This window comes from Pollicipes pollicipes, unplaced genomic scaffold (genome assembly GCF_011947565.3).
Source record: "Pollicipes pollicipes isolate AB1234 unplaced genomic scaffold, Ppol_2.1 Scaffold_5724;HRSCAF=6776_pilon_pilon_pilon, whole genome shotgun sequence".
NCBI lineage: Eukaryota > Metazoa > Arthropoda > Thecostraca > Pollicipedomorpha > Pollicipedidae > Pollicipes > Pollicipes pollicipes.
In genome coordinates this window covers 31,674,384-31,701,007 of record NW_023596746.1, presented here as the reverse complement: position 1 = coordinate 31,701,007, position 26,624 = coordinate 31,674,384, and the positions used below count along the sequence as shown (strand labels likewise).

The 26,624-nt window shown below is 52.3% G+C and overlaps 1 protein-coding gene across 1 annotated transcript; it reads right to left on the bottom strand.

Annotated features, from left to right (window-relative positions):
- Positions 1-3,098: 3,098 nt before the first annotated feature.
- LOC119102942 (organic cation transporter protein-like) lies at positions 3,099-4,727 on the bottom strand. Its single transcript, XM_037226390.1, has 4 exons — positions 4,321-4,727; positions 3,885-4,197; positions 3,306-3,848; positions 3,099-3,248 (listed from the first exon to the last, which is right to left on the bottom strand). Exons 1-4 carry the CDS (start codon positions 4,725-4,727, stop codon positions 3,099-3,101), a joined length of 1,413 nt encoding a protein of 470 aa, XP_037082285.1.
- Between the last annotated feature and the right edge of the window lie 21,897 nt (positions 4,728-26,624).

Genomic DNA, 26,624 nt, shown 5'->3' with positions numbered 1-26,624 from the left:
TATGAAACGCATATTTCAAAAATGTTAGCAGTTATTGCTTCTACTGGAAAACCTTTATCCACCAGTGCTCTACACGACATTGATTTTACTTCACGTGCTGTACTGGAAAGACTTAAGCGCGACATTAGTGCTACAGCAAGAACGTGTGATAAAACTTTTGCTGTACAAGTGATGACAGGGATATGTTTTTTTTTTGCAGCGTAAGTTTCGCCGTGTAGCTCATATATCTCGCATGCATTTTTACAGTAAAATCATTGTCGCGCATCATTAAAGGCTGTACAAGTTTTTGCTGTGTGTGTAATGACGTGTATGTCTGATTTGTGGCACTGTTGTCCGTGACTCCCTTCAAATTAGTCTAAAATATGATTTCTAGAGACTAAATAGCTCCATTTAATCGACTTTTTGTTATCACCAAATCCCCGGAGATCTGTTTAAAAAAGTTTCGTTATTCATCACAGGTGGTTTCATTTAAGCAGTCACATGCCTTGCACCAATGGCACTGCATCGGCATGCTAGGGATCTCATTTGCTCTCATATCTTCCAGAAAGCCCAGAAATTGCTCTTGCGCCTCCGCCTATGCATAGCCCCTTTACAAACCAGTTTTGATCGGGACAAATCCGCCGTTTACGACTCGAGCTATGCGTCCCCCTGGATACATGACTATAGCTGTGATATCACTGGCAGTAAGCTGAAGATCGGAAAGATTCAACCTAATGTTTCTCCGTCTGTCCCCTCGGGGTACGCGTTGCAATACCCTGAGAAAAGCAGCTTGTCGATGTTCTTGTCCCGATGCATTTCGTTTACTAATGAGACGCATGGCCCCTAACCTTTTTGTCGAAAGCCATTGAAAAATATATCGAACACAAAATAAGTGTCTTTTGACATCTCAAAGGGTGTCATCGTGTACCGTGCGTCCCGCGTTCCGCCGCGTATAACTTGTATTACTCCTTTCCAGTTTTCGTTCGGCCATACCTGGGTGAAATGGACCGCTGCAACCTGTTTTAAGTGCTCCGATAACAGACATTTCCGCACGTGAGCTGTTCAAGAGCAAGGTTCGTTGTCCCTTATAGGTCTGCATTGCTTGAGGTTTCGAATTCTGATATTGTACCCCCTTCCCTTTCCACCCAGTGCTGCTTCCATTACAACGCTCTTAGTGGACAGTCTTGCGGCCGGACAAGGCGCGCAAGAGCGGCAATAATCGAGGTGCTTGGAATGTGGGATTAAAACACCGCTGTTGCGATTAGGATTGTCCTCTCGGTCTGGAAAATGGGAATAAGAAAACTGTCTGTAGTGGGCCCAAGTTCCATAAAAAACGCGTGCCCACCCATACAAACACCATCGTGAGTGAGGCCGCAAGTTAAGCGAACCTCCTCATCTACTGAACGAAAATTGCGTGGTTTTAGCTGCCCGACCCAGCCACTTACGCTTTTGATACGGCTAGCTTTGCACTTACTAGTTGCTGGATCACGCAGGTTTCAGTAAGGAGAACATTTTAAAATAGCTTTCCTGGGATATATCCAAAATGTGCACGCGTAATTTGTATCATCTGAGGGCTGAGATGCAAGATGATGGGTCATGTAAATGATGTCAGCTGTTGCAATTGCGAGATGACACGATTTCCTCAGAAACTGATGGCGAATGATGGCTAACAAAAGTGGAAAACACAGAACCAGAAGTTATCAGCTTCCTTCAAAACAAGCAGAATTCAATTGTTTTTTTTTCTGCTGAAAGACCTTTGCTCCGGCGATTCCCCAGCTTTATAACGATATCAAAAGTAAAAGTATGAACAGACGCTTTCAGTGAAGACGCTTTCAATGAAAAGCCTCAACATGAGACACCAAAAGGTTTCATTGCTGTTTTCAACATTTCACAAATCACACGGGCGCATTATAGGACCCACGCCACCCTCCGACCACACCACTGACCTCAGGGGTGCTCATACATCACCCTCCGCCGTCAGCCTTCCGCTGACGGCGGAAGCATGCTCGCCGTTGGCGCAAAGCATGTTTGCCACCCCGTGTTATGGTGCACGGCGATGATTACGGACAGCCGCAGGGGACTAACTCAGTGCAAGCGCACTTTATTGACACAAATGCGGTTCAAGGCGGGTCTGGACGGATGCTCGACGGTCGGTGGTCTGTGCGTGATCTTGATGGGGATGATTGCCAAACTTGACCTGCATTGCGTCCAGTGCACGCGTTTTCATCCCTGGCGGGCCTTTAAACGCGCTAACGCAAGGTTGAGTGGGTGGTGCTTAAGTTTGCTGAACGATTGTTTAAAACGGTCCTTTCCGAAGAAGTTCTTGGCGGGATGAGCGCATGAACCAAAATTAAAACCCGTGAAAGGAAACACGACATGTTTGGGAAAGGTACACAATTGCGCCCGGGAACACGAAACTTTTGCCACATGTTTTGCATAATTAAGTGTGAAGCTCCATCCTTTCATGGCGCCCACCTCGCCTCAATGTGAACACCACGCTGAGCTGTAGAGAACTGCGACATTAAGAGGCCCACTTTGCCTACCACAAATTCGTGGCAGGATTGAACGAGTCGGAAAGAAAATGCATCGTCAATGGTTATAAATACTAAGCATAATTTTTTCATAAAAACACCGCTTCCGTTGACGCGAGTTGATTTGTTGCCTGCCAGGGAGCGCACAATTTCTTGCCATAAAGGGTTCAGCTAGTCATGATAATCGACCTGGCCTACGCAAATGCCATTACCTAGTCGGTGTGCTTGAAGTTTAATATCTTTGATGCGTACTCTACGATTCTGAATTCTGATAACAAGCTTCATATGTCCTCTAAACTCTGCTTTGTTTTGGGCTATTTGCTGTATGCTTTGGCTTCATTCGGCCAGGTTTTCAGCATCGTCCTGACTGCACTAAATTGTATTATTCTGCCACGACGCTCAATAGGTAAATGAATACAAATCACTTTTCGTTTACTTGCTCAAATATAACTTTCCCGGTTAGTTACCTAAGCTAACGGGGTACGTTTAAAGAATCATTGACATGGATTATATCACATACACGTCATGGTCACATGTGTTATCAGTGCGCCCTGCGGGTGCGTCTACTGAGACGCCGCTACAGCCAGCTCACGGTTCGTCAGCGCCCTGGCACGTCCCATTGGTGCGGGTGCGTTCGGCGGTAGGTGCGGCGGACACCGGCTGCCCATCTACATCGGCCACCGTCTCCGGCATCGGGCGGCCGTTGGTCTCGGGCAGGAGCAGGCCGGCGAGGCCGCCCAGCAGGGCGAGGCCGGCGAACACGGCCGACGGCGCGCTCTCGTGCAGCTCGCTCACCAAGTCCACCACGAACGGCGAGAGAGCGGCGCCCACTCGCGCCGCCAGCTGGCGCAGGCCGCACGCCAGCGAGCGGACTTCGGTGGGCATCAGTTCCGCCATGAACACCATTATCGTGTTATATGCGGAGGAGGCACCGATCTTGGCGACCACGCCGAGTACCAGCCAGAGCGTGGTGTCCTTCTGCACGAAGGTGAGCAACATGGCGGCGGCCTGCAGCCAGAGGAGGAGGATCAACGAGGTTCGCCGTCCCAGCCGGTCCAGAAGGGGAAACACTAAGCTGGAGGGAACGTCTGCGAGACCGGAAAACACCGCCGCCAGATGCGGGCTCGCCGCCAGTTGAGTCGTGTCGAACGAGATACCGAAGTAGGAGCCGGCGATGATGAAGCCGAGAAAGACGGCGATGAGTGTTCGGCGGCGCATGTGCGGCGTCCGGACCAGCTGCAGCACCATTTGCAGCGGACCGTGGCCGCCGGCGGTCTTCATAGTGGTCTGGCAGGACAGCATGTTGTTTTGCGCCTCCGCCATCAGCTGCAGCACCTCCTCCTCTGGCAGCACCCGGCGGCCGTTCCAGCGCGCTCCCCGGCGCAGCACGGCACACGCTTCCGGGAACCGGCCCTGCAGCACCAGCCAGCGGGGCGACTCGGGCATCAGCCAGAAGTTGAACAGGAAGATAAGACACGGCACGGCGTACGCCAGCTGGAGTAGCCATCTCGTGCGGATCAGGTACGAGCCGAGCGCGACGAGGCAGGTGCCGAAGGCGAATGGCATGACTGAGACGATACCGATCGTGGCGCGTCGCTCGCTGCTGCACAGCTCCAGAACCAGCACGTACTGGCTGCTGATCATGGCCGACATGGCGACGCCCGTCAGGAAGCGCACGGCCGCGAAGCTGGCGTAGTCGGTGACGAGCGCGACGGTGAACGCGCAGGCGATCAGCAGCAGCATGGCCGGCAGGAAGACGGGCCGCCGGCCGAAGCGATCGGCCAGCTGGCCGCTCACCACCGAGCCGAACAAGGCGCCGATCATCAGCCACGACTGCAGTAGTGAGAGCAGCGGCTTGCGGCCGCACACCAGCGTCCACTCGGTCACCACCGTCGACACGTACACGGACGGGTCGAACGCCCAGCGCTGACAGGCGGCCGTCGAGTTGGCCGCGTAGCAGCGCGGCGTATCGGACGGCAGCGAGGCGAAAGTGGCGTTGGCGGCGAAGCCGTCGGCGCATCTAAACTTGGGCGTGGCGCCGACGAACATCATGGACATGGAAAAGGCGGGGAAGAGCAGCCACATGACGGACATGTACCCGATGAGCAGCGTTTGCCAGCGGCCGGTGCCGCAGCACCGCTCCAGCACGTCCTCGAAGAGCACCTCCGCCTTCTGCTCGGACTTCTCGGCCTTGCCGCTCTCTGCCGTATCCGCCATCGCGATAGCTTACTTGGTCACGAGCACTCCCAGCGGCTTCCGCGTGCGTCGGGCTCAGCGACGCGTCACGCTCCTTTCGGCGCACTCCGTGATCCTGGCCCTCGCACACGGTAGGCTCGCGGAGACTCCGCGCTCCGTCGCTGCACCGCCGGACAGGCGCGCGTGCTTCACGTCCGTCGTGTTACTGGTCGGCAGAACCTTCCTCTGCCACCCAACGAAGGCGAGTGGCCTTACAGCGTCGTTCGGCCGGCCACCGCGACACGTCCGACCGGCCTCAGTGGCGCCCGCCGCACTGCAGCGGCCGTTTACGGAGCCTCCTCCAGACGCACTTGCCACGCCGCTGTTCTGGAGATATTGATGTGCGTGCGCACCCACTGTGCAATATGCATACGTTAGGAGCGGTTGCCGAAGTTAAGAGCGGGTACAGCAACTGTAAACCTCTCCCAGTTCCCGCAAAGCTTAACCAAATTGTGTGGTTCGAGGTACACCAGGGCCACTTTAATTGTTTTCAAAGTAAGGCTTTGAATATGTTGTCGGACCGTCCGCCAATCGGCCTCGAGAAAAACCTTGACGTTTTCAGAATCATCCGATTTTTTCTTGGGTCACTTTCTCTCACCGAACTTTAACCGTATTAGAGCGAAGCACCGTCTATTGGGCTCGCGGCGTATAACAAGTTCAACCGTCATACGATTTGTGAGCCACGATTTCATGTGACAGCGACGAAGCAAATGCAAATGGCCTATCATATTCAGCGCTTGGAATCCCATTCATTTCGGTTTGAGCGTGTCTGGTAAAGAAGGGGAAATCCACGATAAATCGACCAGTGTCTTACACCCTCGTTGCTCAGATTTGGATCAAGTTGGGGACAAAGGCTGCCATCTGCGCTGAAGTCGCCTGTGGAACATCTAAATCTCAGTTGTGCCGCTTTGGAGTTAAATTCTTCGGCAATTTCGATGTGCGTGGTTGCAAGCCTACCCTCGATGGCGTTTTTTTCATTTCCTTGAAAGAGAACTGTGCAAATTTATAGGTTAAAATGATTAGAAAACTGCCCAAAATATTTCTAGCTCATTCTTGAAAGCATCATTGCAAAAACAATGATCAGGGCATTTCAGACAGTTGCAAGGCACATGGATCCATATTGCTAGGTAATATTGATCGTTTTCTCATTTTCATGTGTAAGAGCGTAGTTTTGTCCCCAGATTCTAGCGCACGAAGACTGGGCGCGAGGCACGCAACCGCGGCCGGCTGCCCCCCCCCCCCCCCCCCTTCCGCGTGTGGGCTGTCGTGGTCGTACTGCAAGATCGGTGCCGTCTTTTGTTCATGCGGGGCTACGCAGTAGTCAGGCAAAGGCCTAGTGCTAGGTCTTTGGGCCAATACCTGTTGGTGTGATTGGAGCGCATTCCGGCTGTGAGTCTTGCGATAATGAAACGCTCAAACAACCCCAGTTGTATTGATCTATTCGGGAAGCCCAAAATAAGAGAACGGTGTAACGCGTAACCGAATACGCGTCGGTACTGCGCCATTGTCAACGCGTCAGCGGGACGCTCGGCTCACTAACGAAAACAACGCGCTTAGACCAACTCGTTCGACGCAGATGCATTGGCTTGCTTACTTTGTATGCTAATTATTAGATAAGCTGGATGTGGTTATTCGTAGCCTTAGTCGCTTTTTGCAAAGGTTGCGACATAGCGCGACCTCTGCTGCTGGTTCATGCAGGCTCACATGCGCATTAGAATTGCACAACATCGAAGGCTCGAAAACGCCCCATCTCCAGTATTTGGAGGCCGGTGGCGTCAGACGGGCAGTGACGGTCGGAGAGAAGCGGACGCGACCCGACCACCAGTGTCGTGACGCTGCACTTCGTTAAGGGGACCTCGACTGAATATAGCTACATTTTCACGCCCGTTTACTGATGGGCGTTGGTGGAAGGAAGAACGCTACCCACAAGGCTGAAGCGTTACAACGGTGAGGTTTAATGACCGCATCAACGTAACAGGTCAATCGTGTTCAGGACCCGCAGATAACAATCTTAACATTTCCAGGGAGCTAGAATCGCTTTTGAGCTAAGGTTAAGAGTGAACAATTACGCCTAAAAAAGCATATAGAAGTGAAAAATTCACAAAAAAACTCATGAACTTATGAACTTACGAGCCAGTAAGAGATGGCCCGGCTAACAAATACACGCATTTTGAATCGGCAGGGACGTAGCATCATAAACATGAAAAAGTTTTATTTCATCTTGTGGGATTGCATTGACCCATAATACACAACATAGCATTAAACTCGCAGTGTGCTGAGCACTGAGAACATTGCGTCTTACGACTATGTCCGACTGGTTGTCGAGTTAATATTGCTGTTGAGGAAAAAAGGTGGCCTGCGCGATGGCTCCGCATCACATTGGATAGGTGAAACCGAGCACTCACGTTGTGTCAGCCTCATCGGGTCTATGCGCTCGCAACAGGTACCCGTCGGTGGTAAATACCGAAATTTTACGGAGTGCCCACGTGGCATATGCAATAGGGCAGTATGACGTCGAGTAAAAACATTCGATATTGCCTGCTGACAACCGCGATGTGCATTTGAGCACTGAATGCCGGTGATCCGTGCGTTCCTGCGCCATTCGTGAGTGTGTTTAAAGCATACGCCCAAAGTACTTGTCGACATGCAGGTCGGGTAGCGGGCAATTGCCGCTCCATATGGTGGTGTGGTATATCCTGCTTCATGACAAGGTACACACAGCCGTAAAGGGCTGGCCAGCAGGCGCATTCAGTACTCTGCTATGCGTTACATTCTAGCGGGAAAAGGCACCAAATCTTGAGCATTGTTTTGTTTTCCAATAACTCGCGCTGCATCTCTCATTCTCTCCAGCTTCCAAGCTCACTCACACCCTGAATGTAACAACGCACCTTCTAAGCTAAGCTATGATGACCGCGCACAAGAAATACACATTCACACGGATGATGATCGCACGCAACGACCGATCGCCGCGGTCATCGATCGACCGTTGAGATTCATTTCTCGGGTTCATGGCTTCCTAAAACAATTAACCCCGTGCGGGAATTGATTCACCTGTGTGTCGAAGACAACCTAAATAACTCTTGCAAATGACCGTTTTAGATCATTCCTTCCGGCAAAAGACAGCAAAACGCGATGAAATCGTAAAATTTTGTAGGACTTGCGCAAATTTAGCCCGCAACGCTACGCTTTATCGTTCCTGACTAGTCAGTGGTCGTGGGCTGAATTTATGCGAAGTTTTGGACCTCTAGCGTGAACTAAACATAAATTTTAGGCGTTTGCCTTTGAGCTTGAGCCGCTGGACGGTCAAGGACTGGTCAGCAGCCTTCTTTTTTAGGGCATGCCGGTGCCGGCTTAGCCACCTATCCGTGCACCTCTTTGCCGGGAAGAAGCGAAAGGGGACCTGGTTCTCCCTTATACAGATTTCCTTCATAGCACGATCCTGGTCGTTGCTCCTCAAGCCATCGTGCTTTCCCCCAAAGCGGCCTTCTACAGCAAATTTTGACGCTTTACCAACTCTTTCAGTGTCAGCCTGAGACCGGCTGAGCACTAGACATATTTCAACTAACTCGGCGATATCCGGAACATTTGCGTGCAGATCTGTCTCAGGTCGCAAAAATGATCGGAGCGCCGCCTCCGGCAGCCAGCGGACGACACCGCTGCGTGTGGGCAGCCACTCGTCTCCGAACCGCTCTCGCTCCGCCACCACTCTACGCTTGAACTCTCTGAACTGCCACAGCAAGCACGCACACCTCGGTCCCAGGCATGTGACACTGCACGGCTTGGAGAGAGTCAGGGGTCCGTCACACAGTCGAGTCACGAGGTCACAGTAGCTTGTCGTCAGCGTAACTCTCTAGGTCCGTTTTGTTGGTCGGATAGCGCGCGAAGTCGAAAATCTCAGTCATGAGTTTGTCGACCTCAGTTTGCCCTAGATACTTCTCAAGGTCTGGGAGTGCAAGGAGTGTCCGCGCAACCTCACGCCGTCGGTAAGTCGCTTCCCGTAGGATGTCGGTGGACGTGTCAGGCGGGTGTGCGTCAGAAGGGTTGCCTGCGACACACCTGTGCCGGACTGCCAGGCAAAACACCGCTGACGACCGCAGGTCCGTCCTCCTCCAGACGACCCTGGAAGTCGGCGTCAGTCAGTTTTGTCATGTCCTGTCAGAACCGGTGCACGGCCACCTTGTCGTCAAGCACCGTGTACGTCGCGGCCTGGCCAGCTTTATTAAGCGTCACAGCGGGGCGCATGATGTCGAGCACTGCCAGTGCATTGGTAAGGAATTTGGCGTCCTGAAGGTAATTTAGGGCTGATTTAGCATTGCTTTTGTCGGTGTCACCGCTCGCAATGCCATCCTTGAGCACTGCTGCGGCCACATCGCGGTTCGTCAAAACTCGTTCAATGGCCTCTATCGAGTGCGCCACGAATCGCGTCTCAATAAGGCGCTGAAAGGCCACGCATAGCAGGTCCAAGTGTTCAGCTGTCCGCCCAGGTTGTCGTTTCAGTTTTGGCGAAGCCGTGAACACGGTTATAATCGAATTTAGTTGCTGGAAAAATCCTCCACCCACGCACATGTCTGATGGTGCTTAATTTTGTCCAAGAGAGACTCCAGCCGGTGCGGCCGGTCACTGATGTGCATGAACGATGGATTCTCATGCAGCTCTCTCCAATGGGCTGAGCCAGCTGGTCGAGTACCGGCCGTCCATGAGTTTTCGGCGCGTCGCACATGGTCTTTTGCGCCACTGCGCCTAATTATACGGGTGAATACGAAAACATATCTTACAGTACACGGCCTAACAGTCCGAAGAAGTTAGAGAGGACTTGACGCCCAATATACGTCCTTGTCCGTGTCCCAAGTCGTTGTTAAGGGTAGTCCAGTCACGTGATGCGAGCCACAACCCCGCCACGTTTGGTCCTCGTTGCATCCAGTGATGACTGCATCACGCTGCCGTCGACGGGGGAGGGTGGGCTGTGTAGATGGGAACGGGTCAGGATACGGGTCTCACCACTGCGGTCGTCCCGTGGAACTACCACTAGCGTTGCCGCTTCCGTGTGTCAGATAGTCGCAATCATTCCACCGCTCTGTCGCGTCACGCCAGACACTGTGACCTTGTCCACGGTCAAATGCATGTGCCGGGCACGTCCAGTCGCAGGGCTTGGTGTCCTGATGTGCTGCTCCAGCTCGTCTCTGAAAACGTCACAAATCACGTCCACAGACTGGGCAGCGGCTAGGTGAGTTTGACGCTCATTGCCAATTTTGACGCCCAGGGTATCCAGAAGAAGGTGTTCGCGTTCAAAGTCAGCATACGTATGACCACGAGTTTCATGTCGTGTGCGATGGTTAGGTTTTTCAGTGGCTTCGCGACGCTCATCACTTTGCCGCTGCACCAGCCTGGGGAGAGGTCTCGCCCTGCGTGTCCGCTCTGCCGTCACAGGGAGTCGATGTCGGTTCGAGGCCGCATGCTTTGCCACCCGTTCTTTTTTCTGCCGTCCAGGAGAACACCTTGATCGGACCACGGGTCCGTGGTGCCTCTGTCGGTGGAGTGGCGGTTGCACCACCGACAGATGCCATGCTCCTTGTCGCCGCGTCTGTTAAGTAGTAGCCAGTTGTCTATGTCGCTGTCTGTTGTCGCCTCAGTGTCCGGTTGGGTACCTCTGTCGATGTTGTCTGTCTGTCTGTCTGTCGATGTCAGGGTGGTCGGTACGTCCCGCGTCTCGTCTGTGGCCGTTTGCTTACGTCCTGATGAACAAATAGTCAGACCCTCGAGTAGTTGAGCCAGGCATTTGTCAATCATGGCTTCTTGCCGCCGGCGGCATTCACAGCATGTACATTTCCTCACTTCAGCAAACGCAGTCGGCATACCTCCAAGCGCATGCACGTCCATGCCTCCTACCACACCTGCCTTTCCAGTCTGCCCCGCCCCAACGTTTTTTTTACGGCTCTGCTCTCATCCACCACCTCACTTCCTACGGCGGTCATTCCTCCCTCCATCTGCACACCACAAGCCAGCGTCACCTCCGCATGCCCACTCTTCACCACCTTGCCTCCTCCAGAAGCCACGCTTTCATCCACATGCACACCACGAGCCTGTTCCACCCCCACGCGCGTACTCTGCACCACCTCACGTCCTCCAGAAGCCACGCTTTCGTCCACATGCACATCTAGAGACTGCTCCACCCCCATGTGCCTGCTCTCCGCTACCTTGCCTCCTCCGGAAGTCACACTTACATTCACATGCCCAGACGCAACACCGCGCAACGTCGACGGATCGTCGAGTCCTTCGCTGTCGGACTGTGATGTCAACAGGTCCTTAAACGCACGCTCCTCATACTTCCTCTAACGGACTGCCTTTGCCTCCGCTTTTACACGTTTTTTTCACAAAACCTCGAAGCTTTTTCGGGCCGACCTGGTGCTGGGATCTGGCGTGTCTTGGCAGATTATGCTTTGTCAGTCGCTTGCCACGGGTGCTGCAGGGCACCAGGTCGCCGTCCTTCATCTCTTGGTGAGGGCGTCCACGGCCCCCCACGGCCGATAGGATCCAGAGCAAGAATGGCAAGGATGACAGGAGGTCGCGTGCTACCCTGAGTTCTGTCGACCAGTTACACCATAAGTTCTGCCACCTAGCGGTAAAAGTAACCAGTAAGCGGTGATGAATCTTTGTAGATGGCAGCACTTACTGCCACAACCAGCGGTATGCGTGATATGATTATGGAGGGCACATAAGTGGAAGCCGCTGTGAACCCACACAAGACACTTTCCTGAAAAAAAATATTTGGGTTCTATCATTTCTTGTATATCCCTCCACATCCCCAGCTGGTTATTGCATACCCTAAAAGTCAATTTTGAATGCCTTCTTAATTCTGTCAAGGCATAAAAGCTTGCTATTAATATATTGCTTTAAGCTTTGCTTTGCAGACGGGGAATGTGTGGCGAAATTCACCAGCATAAAACATTCAGACAAGAAGAGTCTTGAACCCATGCACATAAACACTTTGGCAAACCTTACAAGTAACACCTGACATGCTTTTGGATTCTGTTAGAATGGGATGAGAAAATATTATGTCACTGATTCTCACAAAACTTAAATCCCTACCACCACTTCCATGAAAGTAATGTAACTAAGCCTAACCTAGGGAAGCTTAACCTCATCTCATCATGACTAACCCATTTATTTAACCGCAGCATTTGTGAGTCATTGATCCAGTAAAACTCACATTGTTTCCTTCTGTGCAAGTAGCCAACTGAACCAAACTTAGGGTAGCTGTCTGTCTGCCTGTCTGTCCTCAAACTGTAATATAACTTCAGGATGGCCACAGAACAACTTTTGCTGCCTGCCGTTTAAACTGCAGCAAAGGTAATTATTCAAGTCTTACATGTTCTGTCTGCCCAGACCAGACACGAGCGCTGCGAGACGGCAACTGTATCAACCCGCGAGGAGAGCAGGCGGCGCCGACCTCGGCGGGCGGTGCCCCAGGCAGTGCGCCGCCGGTCGGGGCAGCGGCGTACCAAGGTGCAGCAGCACTGGCGGCGCGAGCAGGGGCGGCCTCAGGCGCACGCCTGTAACATCACGATACATCTCCCCCTTGAGTAAATGCAAATAAATGCTAGTAAGCTTGCGAAACGAAATTATTGGCGACGGACTGCTGCTTCCCTGCTGCTTCCCTGCTGCTTCCCTGCTGCTGCTCTGCTACTTCTCAGGCTGCTGCTTCCTTTCTGATTCTCAGACCGCTTCTTCTCTGCTGCTTCCCTGCTGCTTCCCACCTGCTTCCCTGATGCTTCTCTGCTGCTTCTCTTTGATGCTTCTCAGAAAACGCGGCCACTGCGTGTTTTACGCGACTGAAACTAAGCAGTGGCGGTGGGTCTTGAGTCTGGGGCACTTGCGCGTTGCAGGGCTGGGCCGCAGCTTCTGTCAGCGGCGGCAGTGACGGCGGCAGCGCCGCTGTCGACGCGGGCGACGGCACAGCTGGTGGTGGCCTTAGCACCACCGATCGTGGTGCAGGCGCCGGTTCGCACGGCTGCGGTTGCAGCAGCGCCGGTGGCGCCACCTCAGCATGGCGGCCAGAGGAGAGGTCTGGAGCGGGCACCCTGTATGCAGAACGGTCAGCACGCCGCGTGGAGCCGTGCTGTGTCAAAACCTGAAACGGAGGGACCTGCGTCAGATGACGTCGGTTGCGACGATAGCGAGCACCCTTGAGCTTCAAAAGGTAGCTGCGTCTTGAGAGCTTCTCTATGACGGTGGCGGGCTCGGACCAGCTTGCCTCCTTCTCCGTCTTGATCCGAACATGATCCCCGGGCTGTAGCTGCTGAAGATCGCGGGCACCGCGTCTCCGGTTGAAGCACGCCTCCAGCTTCTTCTTCCTCTGCCGATCTCGGAGTTTGGCATGCTGCCATGTCGCTTCTCCGGTTGGCTGAGCGATGGGGAGACGAGATTGCAGTTCGCGTCCCATCAGGAGACGGGCTGGGGAGTATCCGGTTGCTTCCACAGGCGTCGTGCGGTAGTTGAGGAGGGTGAGGTGGGGGTCCCTCTGGTGAAGTATCCACTTGGTTCTCACGGCCCCTTCAGCCGCTCCGTTGGAAGACGGCGTGTGCGGGTCTGTGATACGGTTTGTGAAGCCGTAGGACGCTGTGAAGTTGGCGAACGAGCTTGAAGTGAACTGCGTTCCTCCGTCTGTTGTCACGAGGTCTGGTATCCCCAAGCGGGAAAACAGGCGCTTCAGACGCTCGATGACTGCGCTGCTGGTGAGACTCGGGAGGCGTTGTATCTCCAGATACCTGCTGAAGATGTCCACCGTGACGAGCCAGTTGCAGTTGTTGAAGTGGAATGCGTCTGCTGCAACGTGCGTGCACGGTCTTGATGGCGTTGGGGTTGTCACCAGTGACTCAGCGTGCTGGGCAGGCGCGTTCACCTGACAGAACGAGTAGCTCTCGAGATGACGCTTCAGGTCGATGCTGAGTTGAGGCCACCAGATCGATACTGCTGCTCTCTGGCGACACTTGTTTAGACCGAAGTGTCCGTCATCATGTAGTCGAGTGAGCATTTCATCTCGCTGACTCGGAGGGATGACGATGTGTCGCCCGTGCATCAGCAGTGTACCACACGTTAGGTACAGAACGCTCATCTCTCCCCGAGAGGCAAAGAAGTCCCGCAGGTCGGGATGCTTCGCTCCCTCCTTCCAACCAGAAAGAGCCTGCTGAACTAGGCGCTGTAGGGGTTCGTCTGCTTGCTGCACCTTGCTGATCTCCACCAGACGCTGCTGTGTGGCGGGAAGATCGCTAAAGATTCTCTCGCAGAATCCATGTATGTCTTCTTGAAGCACAGCGCTGATTTCATCCTGCTTCTGGAGCGGGTGACGTGAGAGGAAGTCGGGCACCAGGTGCTGCTTCCCTGGAACGAAGACCGCTGTGGCGTTGTATCGCATTAAGCGCATGCGCATGCGCTGGCATCTGATCGGCGCATCCACGAGGTTTTTCGTGTTAACCAGTGGGATCAGAGGTTTGTGGTCCAGATGCAACTTGAACGACGGCAGTCCGGACAGGAACATGTGCATTTTCTCGCACGTCCACGTCACGGAGAGTAGTTCCTTCTCGATCTGGACCCATCTGGTCTCGGCGTCAGTCAGGCTTCTGCTGCAGAACGCGACGGGTTTGAAGACGGAGCCGTGCTTCTGGAGAACACATCCTCCGATGCCGAAACTGCTGGCGTCGCCGCTGACCACCGCCTCTCGTGCTGGGTCGCAGAACGCCAGAACTGGATCTGAAGTGACGGCTGCTTTCACGTCATCCAGCGCCTGCTGCTGCTGTGCTGTCCAGGTCCATGCTACGTTCTTCCTCAGAAGCTCGTTCAGTGGTCTCAAGCACTCCTGGATGTGTGGAACGAACCGGTCAAGGAAGTTGATTACTCCGAGCAGAGACCTTAGTTCATTGACATTCTTTGGCGGTTGGAGCTGCTGGATCGCTTCGAGCTTCTCTTCATCCATGCTGATGCCTTTCTTGCTGATCTTCATCCCCAAAAACTTGACCTCGTTCTTCCGGAACTCACATTTTTTCCTGTTCAGCTTGAGGCCCGACTCGTGGACCCCTCTGATGACGGCCTCGAGACGTGCATCGTGGCTGGCAGCATCTCCGAACACCACCGTGTCGTCCATGTAGACGATAGCTCCGGGCAGTCCGTCCAGCATCTCCTCCATCTTCCGCTGGAAGCACTCCGGTGCGAGCGAGATCCCCATCGGCAGTCGCAGGAACCTCTTCCTGCCGAACGGAGTGATGAACGTGGTCATCTTGGAGCTCGCCCCGTCCAGCGGGATCTGGTAGAAACCGGAAGAGGCGTCCAGCTTGGTGAAGAGCGTCGCGCCACTCAGCTTGGAGGTCGGCCGCTCCAGAGTAGGGATCGGGAACACCTGTCGCTTCACAGATTGATTGAGTCTTTTGTAGTCAACCGTGATGCGGACACCGCTGCCCTTCGGCTTCGGGACGGGGACCAGCGCAGAGACCCAGTCCGTTGGCTCGGTCTCCGACGTGATGATGCCGTGATGCTCCATCTTCTTTAGCTCCTCTTCCACCGGCTTCATCAATGGCAGCGGGATGTTCCTTGCAGTGGCAAGGGCGACTGGAACAGCATCTTCACGAAGCTGAATGCTGACCGGTGCTGTCTTCAGGAGACCTGCCTCTCCGAAGACGTTTTCGTTGACTTCACCTGTAAACCTCAGTACGCCCAGGCGCGAGCAAGCAGACCTGGAGAAGAGATCATCAGCTGAGTCAACAACGAAGAACACCTCAGGCTCGACTTTGTCCTTGAACATGAGTGTTCCGTGCATCTTTCCTTCTACTTTTAGCACGCTACCAACACTTGTCAGAGTATTTGAAGCATGTTGAAGCGGCGGCAGTTTCAGCTTGTTGTACGCTTTCAGCATCAGAATGCTAACATCAGCGCCAGTCAACTTTGAAAGCGACTCGTTGACCATTTAGAAGGACTGAAACTCTCCATCGCGCGCAAGCTCTGTCTACTTCGCCAACAAAAATGTTGAGCGGCGGTAGTAGTTCAATGGACGCTGTTCGCTCAATCGCTCTGAGACCGCTGGAGCGACAAACAGATGCAAAATGATCCATTTTCTGACAGTTGTCACAGATTTTTCCCTTAGCGGGATACTTTTTCGGAGACACATGACGTGCTCTTGCACAGTATCTGCATGTTGTTGAAAAGTTGGCACGCTGACTATGCTGTTGCCGTTGCGCGGTGGAAGGCTGCTGTTGACATCTGTACTGCTGGTGCTGCTGGCGCGGCTGCCTGTGTTGCACCGGTGCACAAACCCTACTGATGTCAGCCGGACCAGAGCTGTCACGGCCTTTCACGATCTCGACATTACGCATCATCGAAATGACGGTATTTACAGACACTTCCTCCTCGAGTGACTTCGGCTGAATTCTACGGTACAGCTCCCTGTCAGACATTCCTGAGATGAGACGATCTCTGATACACTGATCAGCGTCAGCGAAGCTGCAGTGCTCAGCTAGAGAACAAAGCTCTGATGTACGATTCATTAGTCTCGCTTGAGCTTTGAGATCTAAGCTCGAAGTTGTGACGCTATGCAATACAATTCCTTTTCGGAATGAAGTACCCGTCCAGCTTTGAGACAACAACTTCAAAATCCTCCTTGTGCTCAGCAGTAAGCTTTAATGTTGGTACGATATGCTCAGCCTGCGGACCCATGCTGTAAATCAACGCAGCTACTTGAATGTCACCGTCCTCTTTGTGTAGTCCCGATGCCAGTCTGTAGCGGACGAACCGATCACGCCAGGTCGGCCACTTCTCAGGCGATGTGAAGTCGAATTCCTCAGGAGGACGAAATCTGGGCATCTCGACTTGCTTCACAACTCACACTGTTTAAATTAGTGTGCCGCTCACGCTTGCTTAAGCTTACTCTAGGTTCAATGCGGCTGCTCCATATTCAAGTCTTACGTGTTCTGTCTGCCCAGACCAGACACGAGCGCTGCGAGACGGCAACTGTATTAACCCGCGGGGCGAGTAGGCGGCGCCGACCCCGGCGGGCGGCGCCCCAGGCAGTACGCCGCCGGTCGGGGCAGCGGCGTACCAAGGTGCAGCAGGACTGGCGGCGCGAGCAGGGGCGGCCTCAGGCACACGCCAGTAACATCACGATACAGTAATCATATAGGCTTGGCTATCAATACTTAATTATCTAAAGTTTGAAACGTCGGCTTTACATTACAAAGGGGGTGGTCTGCTGAACACCTTGAGCTACCTTATATTGATGTAGTTATGCAGCTTAGGGTATTCTTGGTTAAAAATATTATTTATTCCACAGCACATTCATTTGCCCAGTCAGCAAACCATCACCACCATTGGCAACATCTTGTTGAGACAGACATGAAGGACCACTGCAACAAACTTAGGACAAATGCTCACGAGTAGAGGACAAAATAGCTTAATTACATAACTTGTGGAATCATAATGTGTGTCATAAACAAGGTTCGATGGATATAAAACAGAAAATGGGCAAACCTGGTAACAAATCATGATTTGAAAGCAGGTCAAGTTCGCAAATAGGTGCCCCACAGGGGAAAATTGCTGGCGGACGGGCTTCTTTCTGCTCTCCCGAATAAAGCCAGTACCTTTCGCGTGGATTGCTGACAAATAAGGCCATCCAACACAAACATAAAATATAATTGTCCGTCATACCCACCAACATACAACATTAAAGTGCGAAATGAGAAAGATAACCTCTGCGCTACACCCATGACGAAAATAAAGCTTCGCTGGGCAGAATTTCGCTGGTAAACACTTCCGGATCGGCCGCGCCGGTTCTGTCCAAAAGCTTCGGGCTGCCAAATGATTTAACATGGTGAGGCATTGGAGCTGGATCGGCTTCAATTTATCATTGCTGAGCCCCGCTATGAACAAAAAAAGCATCAAAACAGATGTTTACTTAGGCAAAATTTCCATTACACCTAATTCATTTCCTTCAAATTGTCTCCTTCATATGCTATGAATTGTTCGCTCTTGGGTGCCTATGAAACGTGTTTGGGTGGCTGGCGAATAAATCCCCTCTATGTGCTGAATATGTACAAGTTTGCGATTGTATAATTTTTCAGCGAAATTTGTTCATATTTTGGGCTATAGACCGCATCTACTAAAATCATTAACAAGGCAGGATTAAAGCGTTTGTATCACCTCTACATTAGACCAAGAAAAACGACAGAAGATAAATAAGCACAAAGGCTTAGAATTGCTCGGCCAATTTTTTTATCAAGTCACTCGACTAAAAATCTGTCAAAATGAGTACTCAAGTGGTAAGATTTTGCCTTCAAACTTCATTTAGAAGACCTTTCTTGAATTTTTCACGCCCACATTTCGTGAGCGGTGCAATTTAGCAGCCAGGTCTCTTTAGATTAAAACATTGCGTGGAGTAAAATTCTCTACCAGGCCCTGCGTGGTGCTTGCACCGTATGACCCAAAAAATTAGGGATGCATGAAAACCATGCATGTGGCACACAACTGTACAGGTTGATAGTATTTTGTACACAAACCAAGATCAAGCGTAACCGGATTGAGTCGGTGGAACTCCCGAGCTTGGAGGTAACTACTGCCTTTGCTCTGTGCATATAGGCATGATTAAGATGTAGATGAGGCAGAATGTGGCCATAGGTGTCCAGGGTCTGTGGAGCCTTGCTTAGTGGAGCCCTTTATGCTTAGTGGTTTCAAGTGGGCTAGGACTTTGATGATATCTTAAAAACATGAGGGGAACATAGGGGCTCAGTATGTGCGGTTAGACAATTTCAGGAAGGAGTGAAAGATTCACATAAAACATGGGAAAAACAAGTGAAAAATTCCTCCTCATAGGGTGTTGCTTTACACCCAAAGTCGGCAATTCTAGGACACTGAACATTTCTGTGTTGCAGCTGTCGCACCAATGTTATTAATGACCCTGGAGGCCTTCCGGCGGGGAAAAAACGCGGAACATGTCGCGGAACCGGAACGCGAGTTATCCAGCTCCCAGTCCCAGGGGCAAAGTGCAACAAGCTCCCATTACCACGAATCGCAAACAGCCGGAGAAAATTATGAAGTCGTGTTGGAGGGTCTTGAACAAACGCCAGTGCGTCGTAATACGGGCTTGCATTTTTGTAATGCTGAAGAGTTCATCACTTCGTCATTTACCCTCATTTTTCGAAAACTCTTGATCGGGTCTGCCAAAAAGTTCTTCTGCAATAATTGTACTAAGCGAAGTAGCGTCCACACGTTTACGCGCAAAGAGGACGGGTACTTATGTGGGTTTTTTAGCGTGCATATTGCGCACAAAGTAAAAATGTAGATAAAGTAAATAAGCGCAAGTTTATTTTCATCTATTTAGTTCCCTGCACAGATGCCGTTTTCGTAACACATATGCTTCGCTGCAGATGGCGTAGCTGCATCACAGAGGCGACCCGGAGAGGGAAGGAGTTGGGGGCAACCAGGTCATTTAAACGTAAACTGGAACAATCCTTCGGCGTGCGCATTCCGACTCCTGATACCACCCCTGCCAAGAGGCAAGGGCTGGTAAGGTTAGAAAGGTGTATTGCTTGCGCGCATTTAGGTATCAGACAGACCGTAAAGTCAACAAAGATACAGATATAAAGTGAGCTACATAGTGCAAATAACAGCAGTTTCTCAGAGCGTAAAAAAGTTGGGATTAGTTTGAATTGTTGAATGACAAAACGTGGCGCGAAAAACAGACTTGTGGAGCATGTTTTTTAAGTCATATTACTAGGCTTCAAGCATTATTTCATCGGGCGTTTTAGATACGTGCGCACGATGAAAGAGCTCAAAGAAAAATTCCGAATTATTGATGGCCCTCAGTACCGCTTACGGATCCTTACGTTGACCCTGTTTACGTTAGAGAGAACCCGCCGAGTTTTTCGGAGCGGTGCAGTAGTACGTGGTTCGTCGCAGCTTTGAACTGAAAAGGCACGGAATTTCACCAGAGATGTTTGCCTACTCGACGACTGTGTTTGGCGCGAGTATAGCGTAGGCCCGTATTGTGACATTTTTTGCAACCCTTTCCAAGCCCAAACCTCCTTTTGAAGTTGTTAAATTGTGGGGTCCAAACCACAGGCTTGCATGTGCAAATGAGAGCAGGTTAAAAAGACATCGAAGAATGATTCGACATGCATTAAAAATGTTTATAAGGTCCCAATCAATATGTCTTGTGCAATGCCGATTCCAAGCACGACACACAAGTTGGATGGAAAGTTTTTTAACCATTTTACGTGCAGGTTTGTGCGGTTTTCTTTTGTTGTAGTAAAAAAGTGCCGCCGAACGCAGCCTTTCAACCACACCACACGAACATACCGGAGGCTGAAACTCCGAAACAACTCAACTGAAAGACCCGGAAATGTCACAGGCATCTGCAGTGCCGTTGGCAATTCATGAGACCCGTTTTTATCAAGATTCGAGGGATGAAGGCGTAAAATTGACCTTTTTGAGTGTGTACAAGGCGTGGTGCGTTCAGGTGTCGATGCTGTTTCGTTATCCCATTGAGCATTTTATGATTTAAAAGATCGGTAGCATGGCACCTCTTCGTATGCGGAGAAGCGTGTTGCGGAAAGATGAAATCGTCCTTCGCTGCCATCACCAGTCGAAAAACTTGAAGCAATTGAAAGCGTACGGCATTTACGGCGGATGAGCTGTGTTAGACGTGTACGTGTATTATGTTGTACGATGAGTTGTTTGTTCTGTCTTCATCCTGTCTTCATGGATGAAGATCTTTTGTTCTGAAAGGGCGTTAGGAATCTCAAATGTAAGTGATTTGGTACAGTACATTACGGTATGCAGGACTCAAACTTCATGAGATAGACTAATTTTTTATACATACCTGACACCATAAATTCGATGTCACTCATTGCACTATACATTTTTGAGAACTTCAGAGAGCCTCATGCGTATCTCTAAATGAAATGTAGTTGCGCTCATTTCAGTGATCTTCATAGTCTTTCCAGACTTCACACAAGATGACTCATGCAAGAATGGGAAGTTGAGATCATATAATCATGCCCCCATGGCCCACGTCCCCATCCGCCCGGACCCCGCCGGACGCCTCGTCCGCAGCGGAACACGGAGGCGGGGCTGGTCAGGCGAGCGCGTGCCGACGCCACAGGCCCGAAGGTGCTCACGTGGAGCCGGGGAGCTACCACCCAGTCACGCCAGCCACCACCAGCAGCCATTGCTGATACACGGCTTTAAGTCCGCTGCAAAGACTTATACACGAGATTGGTATCGAGAAATGACTGGCATATGCTTCTGCAGCAGAAGTTTTGTCGTTTAGTACTCATGTCGTATATGAGTTTTTGCGCTAAATGTGATGTATAACCGTACATACTGTATCGTTTTTTCTCTGTAAGTAATAACTATCACGTGTTTTTGCAGCATAAGTTTTGTTTTGTGGTGTAGTACTTACGTCATGTTATGAGTTTCTTTTGCACTAAAAGTTATTTCGCGTGTAAGTTAAGACTATATACATTTTTCCAGTCGGTGCCGTGGCTTGTATAAGTTTTTAGGGTATAAATTTTTGTCCTGTAACACTCATGTGCATACGTCTTTGTAGTAGTAGCAATGTCGCGTATGGGTAAATGGTGTACAAGTTTTTGCAGTAGAAGTATCGTGGCGCATAACTGATGTAGCACTCTTGTCGATAGGGTATTTGCCGTAGAACTAAGGTCGTGACACTTTTCAAACGTCTACAAATATGATCACCAAAGGGTGCAAAGTTTCTCCGTTGTTATGCCGAATGTCTGTCGATAACGGTTATCTCAGTGCAAGAAAACATGATCCTGGAGACACTGTTCTAAAAGAGTGCAGATATCTTCTATTGATAGTACATTTCCACGAAATGAACGCGTTTGGTCTATCAAAAGAGGATGTATGCATTCTTTTAGAACAGTGTCGCCACGAATGTTTTCTCGTTCGGAGATGACTATTATCGACAGAAATTGAGCATAGCAATAGGGAACCCAAGCGCCATTGTCTTGCAAACATATTCTTGGACCAATTTAAAATGAAGGCCCTGGCTGCCAGCCAATTAAAACCAATCTTCCTAGCTAGATATCTTAATGCCTTTGCCGGAGCATGGACGTATGGACAGCGCTCCCTCCAACAATTTTAAGAGTTTATAAGCAATTAGCATTCCAGTTCAGCATTTTCGTTGGAGCGTACAGGGGACGCAAAGGGTACTCATATTTGGACACACCTAGTGACGGTAGAAAGGAAGAACAACCTGGCAACGTGTGAAACGGAGCTCTTTATCAATGCCGCCTGATCTGGTATAATTATGCACTGCAAATCTGCGCATACAACTTCCACTCAACACGATGTAACTTGTAACATATTCCATAGGGTCCCAAACAACCCTTGAAATGGTGAAAGAGAGATAACGATTATAAGCAAAATAGCGATTTTGCCGTTGGGTAATGGCAAATAGGTGAATCCATTCTTATAGTAAGTCGGCGAACCAAAACGACACGTACATGGCTCATATTGACTGATTGAGCAAATGTGATTAGAGTCTTGAGGCGGGATGCCGTTAAGTTTAAAATCGTTTACATGTATGAGTGATATCCGACGCGTGATGTTCGATGCCTGTTCAACTGAAACTATTAGCATGTTTAAGTCATGCGTGACGCCTGTATCAATATCAGGAATTACTACAGGCATTCGTTTTGGTAAGGGCAAGTAGCCCACATATCAATGCGTCTATCTCTCCTTTCCCCTGGGTCTTGTACGAGGAAAAGTACCAGCAGTACCGTCTTATCTGTATGTTTATGTTTCTCGCAAATGCACTTAAAAACTTACGAAATATTGTGTTTTGTCAAGGTTCATAAACTGTGGTATGGCCAAGAACAGATTGTGTTGATTTAAAGCAGCATGATTACACAGTCTTCTTGAAGCAGCACCACTTTATACATATGATGTGGTGGCAACAATGTGATCCTATGATCTTTGGAAGCATGACACTTGGAACATAACCTTTACAGCATTGTTCTGCCTTGGCTCCATGTCCAAAGCTTTTCACCTTCGGAGATAAAAAACCAAAAACACGCATGAGTGAACAAAAACAGTTATTAGCTTAAACACGTCAAAAGTTAAGCAAAGTATACCTCCGGGTTCCAGTGGTTAACGCAGACGCAGACGCATTAACCACTACGCTGCCGGCACCCCATGAGCTCCGAAGTCAAAGACTCGAAACACGTTCCACGCAAAGTATACCTCCATCACTTTCATGTCAACGGCCCCTCACAGGTACATGTCTGGTTCTCACAAAGGTTCACCCCTAGTGGCAGATTGCAGCTGCTGTGGGGGGGGGGGGGGGAGGGGGTTGCCTGCGGTGGGCGTCGTGTACGGCTGCCTGGCCGCCGCTGAATGTTGTACGCCGCCGGCTGCCGCTGTCACGTCGTCCCACACGAGCAAATTTATAATGAGGAGCCCATTGGTCAGCATACGAGCCCGATGATGTTAGCGCGCGGCACGGCACGTTGTGGCTCCGATACACCCGACACCAACACACACTCATGTGAGCCACAGAGCTAGGATGAAGCTAGTGACCGGGGCACTGGCGGGATGGTGGATCCGGTCAGGCACCATGAACGGCTGTCTCCCCGCCCATGGCTGTGCGCCCTTAACCACGGTATCCACCTCCACCCTTTAGCTAGCGATAATATTTAAATGGGGCTAAAACGGGATCGCGTGCATACTAATACGCCCAACTGGCAAGGGTCCCACGCACTGGCGAATTATATTGACAAGAGCCCACTGGGCAATGGCCCTGGGAACCCCCCCGCCCCGGCCTTAACTAATCCACGCAGGCTCCATGCACTCGGCGCCCCATCACACTCATTCCAAGCATTCGCATACGCTGGCGCCCACATCATTTCATTAATCCTTGGCACGTACACGGGTGGGACCCCCCCCCCCCTTAATTTCCGCACCTTGACATTATAATTGGCTCGTCTGCGTGGGTCCTCGTTAAGTTTAATTTATTTATCACGCTTCGATATTGCCACAAAGCTACGTTTAAGCCCCGTTCAAAGTGTATCACGTTGATTTGCCAGCTTGGCACCGACGCAGCTGCTGGGCCGACACCGAGTGTCCGAAGCTGAACGGCGACTCGTTCCCTCGCATGACCTCCAGGGTGACGGCTCCCTGTTTGGACGACGCTCCTCACGTTCCGTCCGCGATGGGCGGCCCACCATTCTCACGGCCACACCCACCGTTCGCAGCTTCCTGCTGCCGCGCATGTGCCTTAGGCAGCGCCCCGTCCAGCACGGAGGCGTCGCTTCCGGCACTTCTGCGCCCTCGCCTCCCGCCCGGCGGAACAGGTTTTGCAAGGCACCACCCCACAGCGCGCCCCTCAGAGGCCTGGGGGTAGACAGCGCGCTCATGGGACGGTGGAGCCTCTCGGCAGACGACGAGCGCCCGGCGCGACCTGCGTCCACGCCTTACGGTCTCCTCGGCCGGCGCGCTCTGGAGACTCGGCCTGACCGACCTGTCTGGCGACCTGATTCCTCGTGGCCTTCCTTATGAGCGTCGATGGCGGGATCCCTATCCGTTACGAACATCCCGTTACCAATCGCTCATAAGACCCGGCGTACACCACGTCGGAAGAGAACAGACTGACTTCTGTCCTCTCCCAAGGCGGAGACACCACGGGCAGACTCCGCTGCCGCCGTGCACAATCACGCATCCCGGACGGCCCCCACGGGTCCAAGGTCACATCATGACCAATGCCTCTTTAGACCGTCACGCCTGGGGTCAAGTGGGAAAAAATAAAACGAGTCAGCCGTGTATGAAAAAAGAGCGAAACTGTGTCTTGAGCCGTGCTACCCCCAAACGTCTATCTGCGTAAAAGCAGGACTACGGTCGTCTGGCTCCTCGTCCTCGTCGTAGCCACGCCGGGCTGCTCCCTTGCCGGCGGGCCGCGAGCGGCGGACTGTTACGTCCATCCACGCCGCGAGAGAATGCCATCTGCTGGCGGGTCGCGGGTGCCTGCGCCGCCATCGGGCACCGCCGGGTGCTGCCCTCTACCGCGATTGCCCATATCGACTGACAGATGGCGTCCGTGTCTCCTTCCGCACGCCGTCCCGGGCGACGCCTCGCGAGTAACATTCCCCGGTCTCGCAGAACTGCGGGCGATCCCTCGAGACGTAGCGGGCTCGGCGCACCTTACCGCTGTGCCTCAACACACCGGAGCAGGCGGTCTCTCTTCGACCTCTAGCCTACATACCGGAATCATGTCCGGTTCGGAAAATTCGACGCCGTTCTCCCCTACACCGAACCTCCGGCGTCAGTATCGGATCCCTCTCGGACGAGATGGGCCTTCGTTAACCAAACATGAACGCCGTGCATCATTTGGCCAGGGAGCGATCCAGGCCTAGCGAAACGGAGAGGGAGATAGAAGCCGGGCAATACACGCGCTCGCTGAGGAAATCCGTGCAACATGCGCGGAGCTAGACCGCGCTAACCTATTAAACAGCGAGGCGAGCGAAAAAGGGAACCATGAATAAGGAGGACAACGACAAAAAAAAAACGAAGCCGGACGCACACAAAAAAAACAGCAATCGACCTCACCCACGCGCGGATACCTCACTGGCTCAGCTGCCCTATCGGGTCAAGCGAAGGAGGTGGAGCAGCATGCACATAGCAAAGTGTGAGCAGGCGCACCGGGCGGAGCTTGGTAAGAGCTCGGTGCCCCGCGGCGGATCAAGAGGAGAGATGGAATGCAAGCGACCAACTGAACGGGAAGCGAGCCTAAGCATACGCGGGCGTCCGGCAAGACCATCCCGTCCATCGACCCGGCAAGGCGAGCAAATGAATGGCAAAAGGGCAGCGCGATTGTGAGCGGATCGCGCATGCGCGCTGGCCGCGCTCCGACGGAAATTCGGAAAAAAACAAAATTTCACACACACCAGCGACAACGGGAGCGGAATACCAAACGCCCAGTTGGCGGGAAAACGAACCTAGGTCTGCGCGGAAGTCCCACGAGACTATGCAGTCCGTCGGCCTAGGCAAAGCGATCAACAACAATTGGGGAGAAGGCGGCGTAGTCGTGAGAGAAGCCGAGCATCCGCGCTGGATCGAACCCGTGAGGGCCCGGCCTATTCACTCGAACTATTGACAAAAAACCGGCCTCGAACTATTGACAAAAAAAAAAACAGCGAAGCGAGAAATATACGGCGAACTGTCCACCTGACCCACATCCTACCACCATTGCATGTCGGCGCGGCCCGTACCCCGCGTCTGACCGCGACGGCGGCCAGGCGAGGGCCCAGACAAGCCGATGCGCCTCTGCATGGCCTCCTCCACCGGCAAACTCCGGACGCCTACGGGGCATGTCAACGAACTGGCCGCTGCGCCCAAACATGCGTACCGGACTCCGGACACAGCCCGCCCAGCGCCGGGCCGAGTGTCCTCTCGCCGCCCGAACCAACCTCATCCAGCCTCGCTCCCTCACTAAACCATCGCGATGCAAGCCGTCATCTGTATTTACACACAAAAACAACGAGGCAAAAATCACTCACACACTGCGACACACCAGTCCATCGCTCAGGCGGGCTCAGCGTCGAGCCGCGTGGCACGTAACACACTCACACACCCGAGCCCCTCCCCCTTTCCCCGGCTCCGCGGGAGGGATCCGGTAGCCGCGGCTTACGCCGCCCGGTGGCGGGCGGGGTGAAAGGGCACGCTCGGAGCGCCAGCCGTCCATGGCCCGGTGAGATGGGAGGGGGGGGGGGGGGGGTCAACAGCCTGGGCACTCACATCGTGTGCGCTGTTGTCGGTGACCGTCGTACGCCGCGTCGAATGTCACAGCCGGGTGCTGTGAGCTGGGCCTCGGAGGGTCGACCTCAA